The sequence below is a fragment of the Sinocyclocheilus rhinocerous genome, unplaced genomic scaffold (genome assembly GCF_001515625.1).
Source record: "Sinocyclocheilus rhinocerous isolate Xijiao unplaced genomic scaffold, SAMN03320098_v1.1 scaffold1419, whole genome shotgun sequence".
NCBI lineage: Eukaryota > Metazoa > Chordata > Actinopteri > Cypriniformes > Cyprinidae > Sinocyclocheilus > Sinocyclocheilus rhinocerous.
This window is the reverse complement of record NW_015664679.1, coordinates 692,946-700,476: the sequence shown is the minus strand read 5'-3', so window position 1 is coordinate 700,476 and position 7,531 is coordinate 692,946. Positions and strand designations below refer to the sequence as shown.

Genomic DNA, 7,531 nt, shown 5'->3' with positions numbered 1-7,531 from the left:
TTAAAGATGTTTCTGTCACACTTTATTTTAATAAACTCTTAATTTGCTGCTTATTAATAGTTAGGGTAGTTGTTAAGTTTAGGTATTGGGATTAGGGATGTAGAATATGGTCATGCAGAATATGTGTTTTATAAGTACTAAACAGACAATATGTTAATAATAGGCATGCTAATAAGCAACTAGTTAATAGTGAGAATTGGTCCCAATACCAAAGTGTCACCGATGTTTCTTATAATGTAAATGTAGAATTTAAAAAAAGTAGATGTTTGAACTTGACTAGAAAAAAAGTTAAATTAGCTCTCTTCTGATAGTGGCCCAAAAATGGCACACAGGTCTGTTATGATAAAGTTGGCAAAATAAATGCTAATGCAATGATGCTTATTAAATAAGCAAACATATTTATTTGATTTAAGGGCGGAAAAAATTCCTATATCTTTTTTGATGTCAAATGTGTCCAGACCAACCCAATAATATTTAGCAAATTCATCTGTTACTTGTGAGCTAAGCCACATTTTTAAAGCAGTTTTTTAGTATAGCTGTTAGTTTTATGCTTAGCATGAGTCACCTTTCAGAAAACTGGGCAGTACATCATTTACATTTTCATTTCTATTAGCCTTCCTGCAGCTCCAGAACTAGAGCATGATGCAACACCAAGGTCATGCGTTCGATTTCCAGATGTTAAATTATAACCTGAATTCAATGTAAAGTCAGTTTGTGTAAAAAGCCCGCTCATTTGATGGGATGGTGTTCCACCAAATACTTTACAACATAAATATATTGATAAGAGAATCACTAAGCTGTTCTGTAAACAAGAAGTTATGAAATAATGAAGCACACTGGCAAGTTATCAGTTGGTATACTGTGACTTTGTTCATCATTACAATAAATGCAATAAATGCACAATGGAAATGTTCTGTTACTCCTCTATCGTTTTATTTCTGTTAAATGCTTTTCTTCTGTTTAAACTTCACAGCATTTCACAATGTTGTGTTCTTGTATCATTTCAGTAATATCTCCATGACTTAAAGAGAAAACATCCATACCTCATGCAGAAATTATGCACAAAACAGGCTGCTTAATAGAAACATCAGCTATGTATGTCAGAAACATGTTGTGAATGCATACATTCTTACAGATTCGGATGTGGTGTTCCTAATATACCTTAAGGTTGCTTTGAAGAAATGAAACGTGGCTGACAGGGCTACTTCCTTTCTATAAAATCTGATCACTATTTGTACAGCAGATATAGATGAAAGCACCTGAGGTCACTATTACATATTAGGTATGTCTTCGATATTTCTAAATTGAATGGTCCTCTTCCTCTCTCTTTCAGGTTCTTTCAGACTCCCCATTGACCTTTGTTTTTTTTTCTTCTCTCTCCATATGCTCCTTTACGCTGTAGTGTAAAACAGAGAGAAAGAAAGGATGAGATACAAAGGCAAAATCATTTTTACTGAGATGCATCTGAACAGGATATAGGTGAAACAATTATGTTAGATCTGCTCTTGCACATTCTGCTCACAGTTGCTGGGTAAAACAGAACTGTTTCCTGAACTGAAAACTGATGACTCCAATGTAAATGAGGCTTATCTCAATGAATGCACCAACACAATCATTCAGATATTTAGAGTGTATAAGAACTGTTTGTAGTATGCTTATAAAGTACTTGCTGTTATTTGAATGTCAGCAAGGGTCATTTTTGAGTGCCTCGAGAGCAATGTAAACAGTGTTGTTCACAGTGTAAAGTATATTAAGGTAATGTTTTGGATCATGATCCATAAAGGATTATTGGAAACAAAGGATATGGAAGGGGAAAAAAGCAATCTTCTGCTAATCAAATGTCTGCAGCTGACAAACTTGTTTATATAATAGTATACAACCTAATATGTTAGCTATATTATATTGCTATATTATGTATATTACATAACACGTTTTAAAGGATGCGTTAAATTGTTCAAAAGTGACAGTAAAGACATTTATAACGAAAGATAAATGAAAAGATACATTTCAAATAAATGCTGTTAATTTTTCCCTTTCCATTCAAGAAATTTAAGTAAGAAATGTATCATCGTTTCCACAAATTTAAGTAGCAGTTGTTGTAGTAGTTTTCAACATTATAATAATAAATGTTTCTTGACCAGTAAATCAGCATATTAGAATGATTTCTGAAGGATCATGTGACACTGAAGGCTGGAGTAATGATGCTGAAAATTATTTTGCCATCAGGAATACGTAATTTTTTTTATATATATATTTTAATATAGAAAATGGTTATTTTAAATTGCAATAACATTTTAATATTCACAAATTATCCTATATTTTTGATGAAATAACTAGCTTTGGCGAGCAAAAGAGACTCTTTTTTTTTTTTTTACAAAATTACAAACTTGACCTGTTGTGTTTATATATATATATATATATATATATAAACACATCTCACCACTTGTTAAACCACCTTGTTTGAATCATATTTCCAGTCGAAGTATTAGCATGTTATTATTTCTAAAATATAGTAAACCAAAAACCTGGTTTATCCAAGTAGTCAACCCAAGGCACCTCTCTTCATGTGTCCTGCTGCGTGGGAATATGCCCAGACAGCCCAGAGTGTAAGAGGATGTCAAGTGTTACAGTTCTCCTCCAACTGGAGGAATTAAAGAGCGCCACAGAAAGGACTGGAGCTGAAAGGTCTGTCTCCAAAACCCTTCCTAAAATGATTAACCCTTCCAGAAGACATTACAGGGTTCAGCACCGAGCACTTGTGCTTTGTCATTGATGGTAATTGTTCTTTTTCTCAGTTGTTGCGTTCATCAGTCTCCTCATTATATGGGGAAAAAGAAGAAAAAATGTATGAATAGACGAGGGAGATTTTCCCACACTTTCTCGGGACAGAAAAGAGCACCATTGTGAGCAGCTTCCCATCCCTATTGCCCTTACACTATTGTTTGACAGTCAGTATTGCTATAAACGGGCAGCCTGCCTTTCAAAACCCTCCCTGGAAGAAAAACTTTGAGTGGTGAGCACAATCTGACAAATATCTTCGAAAGAGTGAAATGTCTGACGTTGAATATGATGGATACTGAACTAATGTCAAAACCCTTCGATTTGTCTTAAAGGTCACATTTTTTTGGACCACAGTATACAAGCTCAACTGAGTTGACACTGCTTTGATTGACAGGGGAAGTGATTAACAAGACGAGTGACGTTCTTATGACTCAAAACAAACCAGACCTTGACTACATTGACCACTATAGAAAAGGTAGGTAGGCCTATACCATGAATGATAACCAGAAAACTGCTTTCTAAACAAATGTATTAACACTGCTAATTTTACCTTTAAACATATGTTACAGAATATGTTATATAATGTTTGACACAGAAAGGGTTATAAAATGTTTTGTTTTGCTTTATTTTAAAGTGTACTGAGTAAAATAACAACATGCACTTATAAAGTTAGGACTTGGCTTAGCTTTAGGGTAGTTGCTTAATCAGGCTTAAATTAGTGTTATCACATGTTAGTACATGAAACATCTAACAAGGTCATAGTAAAATAAAGTGTCATATCATTATTATAGCTTCATAGCCTACAGTACATGTATAAAACATAAGTATAGACATTTATACAGTACTTAAATGTTTTAAAAAAAAATACCATGGGACTATCATAATACATGCCAAAAACATGGTATTACCTTGGTACCATGTCAAAAAAACAAGGTAACGTTACATTTTATTACTTTATTTTTTATGCATTGTCTAATGTGGCATAATAAAAACACAACGTATCTATCTACGTAACACAAGATAGATAGATAATAAATGTTAAACAAATTAAATATTAATTTTCAAACTTTTAAAATTAAAGTGAAAATTGCCTTTGTTTTGATTTCGCAAATTTTGGAACCACAATCCTAAAGGAAGTGAGGTCATGTTATACAGGAGCGCGTTAGTCCAATCAGCGCTGCCGTGCCGTCAGGAGCGGAAGTATGATGGCGGCGGACGGAGACGGACGCGATGCGTGTGCTGCTGGAAGTAAACAGGAGCAGCGCAGCAGCCAGATTTCACATCACGGAAGACACCGGGATGTATTCAGAGACTGCATTGGCTCTATTTTCCAGTCCCTCGCTGAGTTTGGCGCAAAGGTTTGTGTAAATAAGATGCACGCGCTTTAAAACAGGGTTGGGAAAACTGGAATAGTATCACAATCTGTAGAGCACATAACGTTACCAGTTCTTTTAGTGGAGAATTTGAGTCTTATAAAACCTGTAGATTTTCAAAGTAACAAGATAGCCCGTGTCTTGGTCTTTTATGATTTATCTATAGTTGCAAACAGCATGCAATAAAAGCGAATGCATATGTTTATTCTAATATTGCTGCTGAAATAAACATCACCAGCCTGAGATTGTTTGATGGTCTCAGCTGGTCTAGCTGATCTGGCTTGTTTATGCTGGTCTTACCTCCTGTCTGACCAACTGACAACTGCCCAAAATCCCTCTCATAAACAATAAATAAACAGACGACCATCAATAAGTCTCCTAGGCTGGTTTAGTCATTTATCTTTTCAGTAGAGATGCGCGTCAAAAGCAAATTGACGATTTAGAAGCTACAACAATAAATAATAATAATAATAATTTTAGAAATTCTCTTGTTTTACAGTTAAAAGTGGGTGATAAAGTGTTGAGCATCAGTGCCAATGTCAACAATGTAAACATCTCTGAACTTCAGCCATCTCATGTTAATACCTGTTTACAACAGCACATCTCCAAACTACAGGTACAATTTTTATAATTTAATTACCACACCCCTATGGAACACTTGATTCTGAGTGATCAATTACAGCATCCTATCAGTCTATAATGACAACTGAACTGTATAACAAACCATGTAGTTTTTCTTGATCACCATTTTGTTGCCATTTATTTATTTGTTTACGTAATGTATTTACATTATTATTAGTAGTAGTAATTTTTTATTTAATTTTATTGTTTAAAATTATTTTATTTTAATTTTTTTGTAGCTGCTGCTTAGATGTGTAATGGACCTTACCCAGAATAGACACCTTATCTATCTGTCTATCTACCTATCTATCTATCTATCTATCTCGACAATAGATAGACAATGGTTGTACTGTTGTGTCATCAATCAGCTATTTAAAATACATCTACTTCTCACAGCCTGTCACCTCTCCAGTGAAGCTGAACTCTTCTCCTGTCAGCATTCAATTCGCACGGAACGACTGTCACGCAGAGAACACTCGATCATGCAGGATACAAATGCACACTTTATAAGATACCAATCATTACAATACTTTTTTATATACCTTTGTTTAACATTCTATCTGATTATTAGACAGACTTCTATCCCTAATAGAAAGAACTCTTAAACTGTGACCGCAAATCTGGAGTCTGGCAATATATCGGTCGACCACTATCCTGAATAAGTCCTACAAGAAGGAATATGTGAATTAATTATCACATAATAAACCCTCCCTGACACAGCAAAACAAAATCTTTCTCTTTCAATACAGAGTTCTGATCACCCTGTCAGGGTTTATTTTGAAATGATGATCAGCTGATTGTGCATTATCCCGTATTTGTTTACCTAATCCATCATTTGTCATTATAGATCCACATTGAAATCTGTGGAACTATCTGTTATCACTTTAGAATTCATTTTTTGATTCTTCCAGTTAGTCTCTGAAAATCTGAAGCAAATGGTAGAGTCTGAAGGCCACTCCAACCCAGGCAGCAGTGACAGGAAAGAAACAGCAGATACATCTGAGCAGATGGTGGTTGACGCAGAGCATCCTACATCTGACCACAGCATTGTCCATGAGGATCGTAACAAGACTCAAATCGATGATAATGTGCAGATAAAGGCTGCTAAATCTGAGGTAAAACATCTCAAGCATACCACATCACAAAATATAGAAATATTTTATATATGCTTATAAAATATATATTTTATCGATTTTTTTATTACTGGTCTTTTTTTTTAACCTTTAACCTTGTATGAGGAGTGAGCATAATGATAAAACTAAAAATCTTTTTTTCAAGCATGTCGTGTTTTTATGCTCCCAATGACAAAGGCGTTATATTACATATTTATATATTATATAGGCCTATTTTGTCTTATTTAGTTGAACAGTTAGGATGTTATTGGTTTTATTTGTATGTACCAATGATTATTGTTGGACCAAATATTCCCTTTTTGCAAGTATTCAAGCAATCTCTTTTCCCAAATGCAATTAAAGTTGAATGTTTGACTGACTGTTTATTATTTGCATGTAATCTGCCCCAGTTGGTCAGTCATACGAAGTGTGAATTGCTATCTATGGACAGATAGTTGAGAATGAATGGAAGGCTCCTTCACTGCCTGGTTTCCTTCAGAGAGAAACAAATAGCCACCCACTTTGAGTCCTGAGAGAGGTCCTGGTCCTTGCAACGTTATGAAGTGGATGTTCATTACACGCTGAAATTGCATGTGGGCGACGAACAAGGAGGCCCTCATTTTTATTGCTTATTTATTTACAGTCACTGTAATAATAGGCCCAAGCAAATCACAACTATCTGAAATGGTTGCGTGTGAGAAATATTTTGATTTTTGGAATAATTGTGTCCACTGCAGTCACTTGTTAATCATGCAGACCATATGGCCTAGTGTTCCTCATTATAACTAAACGGCAAAAAATAAGACAGTGGATTGATTTTTTTTCTTCAATAGCTCATCAGTCCGACTCTCATTGCTCTTTCTCTCTTGCTCATTTTCTCAGATTGAACGTAGGATATCTGCATTTATAGAGCGCAAACAGCTGGAGATCAATGAAAACAATGTGAGGGAGTTTTGCAACGTGATCGACTGCAATCAGGGTGAGAATGGGAGGGCACTGGCAGCATGGGGGGTGGTCAGATGGGTTACTGCACAATTGCCAATGTTTGTAAGAGTGCTGATTTCCACAGGTGTGAGGTCAAAATACACCCGTCATTCACAGACTAAATCCTTCAAATACAAGCAGGTGTTAAAAGCTCTTTATTTCTACCAAATCAGGTCATTTGCTTCAGACATTTGCAGGGTGTTTACTATTGCATATGTGTAAGGAAGTGATTAATCGATTATTAATCAATTAATCTGCAAATGAACAATAACTTTTTTCCTATGTGGTGTGGTGTATAGAGGACAGCTGTGCAAGAACTGATGCAGTATTTACACCATATCCTGGTTTCAAGAGTCATGTCAAAGGTTAGCCTCCTGTTCATTCTTGCTCTTGTTGTATGGAACCTCAAATCTGATGTTCAAAAAAAAAAAAATATATATATATATATTCAATTCAAGATGCAGTATGTACACCATATCCTGGTTTCAAGAGTCATGTCAAAGGTTAGCCTCCTGTTCATTCTTGCTCTTGTTGTATGGAACCTCAAATCTGATGTTCAAAAAAAAAAAAACATATATATATATATTCAATTCAATTTCAATTCAAGTTTATTTGTATAGCTCTTTTCACGATACAAATCATTGCAAAGCAACTTAACAG

General features: G+C 34.9%; 1 protein-coding gene across 1 annotated transcript in view; it reads left to right on the top strand.

The window, feature by feature from the left end:
* Window positions 1-3,941: 3,941 nt before the first annotated feature.
* Window positions 3,942-7,531, top strand: part of LOC107730215 (MAP3K12-binding inhibitory protein 1-like) — a 9,244-nt gene continuing 5,654 nt past the window's right edge. The window contains exons 1-5 of the mRNA XM_016540977.1: window positions 3,942-4,139; window positions 4,654-4,770; window positions 5,687-5,890; window positions 6,770-6,866; window positions 7,171-7,236. Of these exons, the coding sequence (XP_016396463.1) occupies window positions 3,984-4,139; window positions 4,654-4,770; window positions 5,687-5,890; window positions 6,770-6,866; window positions 7,171-7,236 (640 nt within the window). The 5' untranslated portion in view covers window positions 3,942-3,983. The remainder of the gene's footprint in view (window positions 4,140-4,653; window positions 4,771-5,686; window positions 5,891-6,769; window positions 6,867-7,170; window positions 7,237-7,531) is intronic.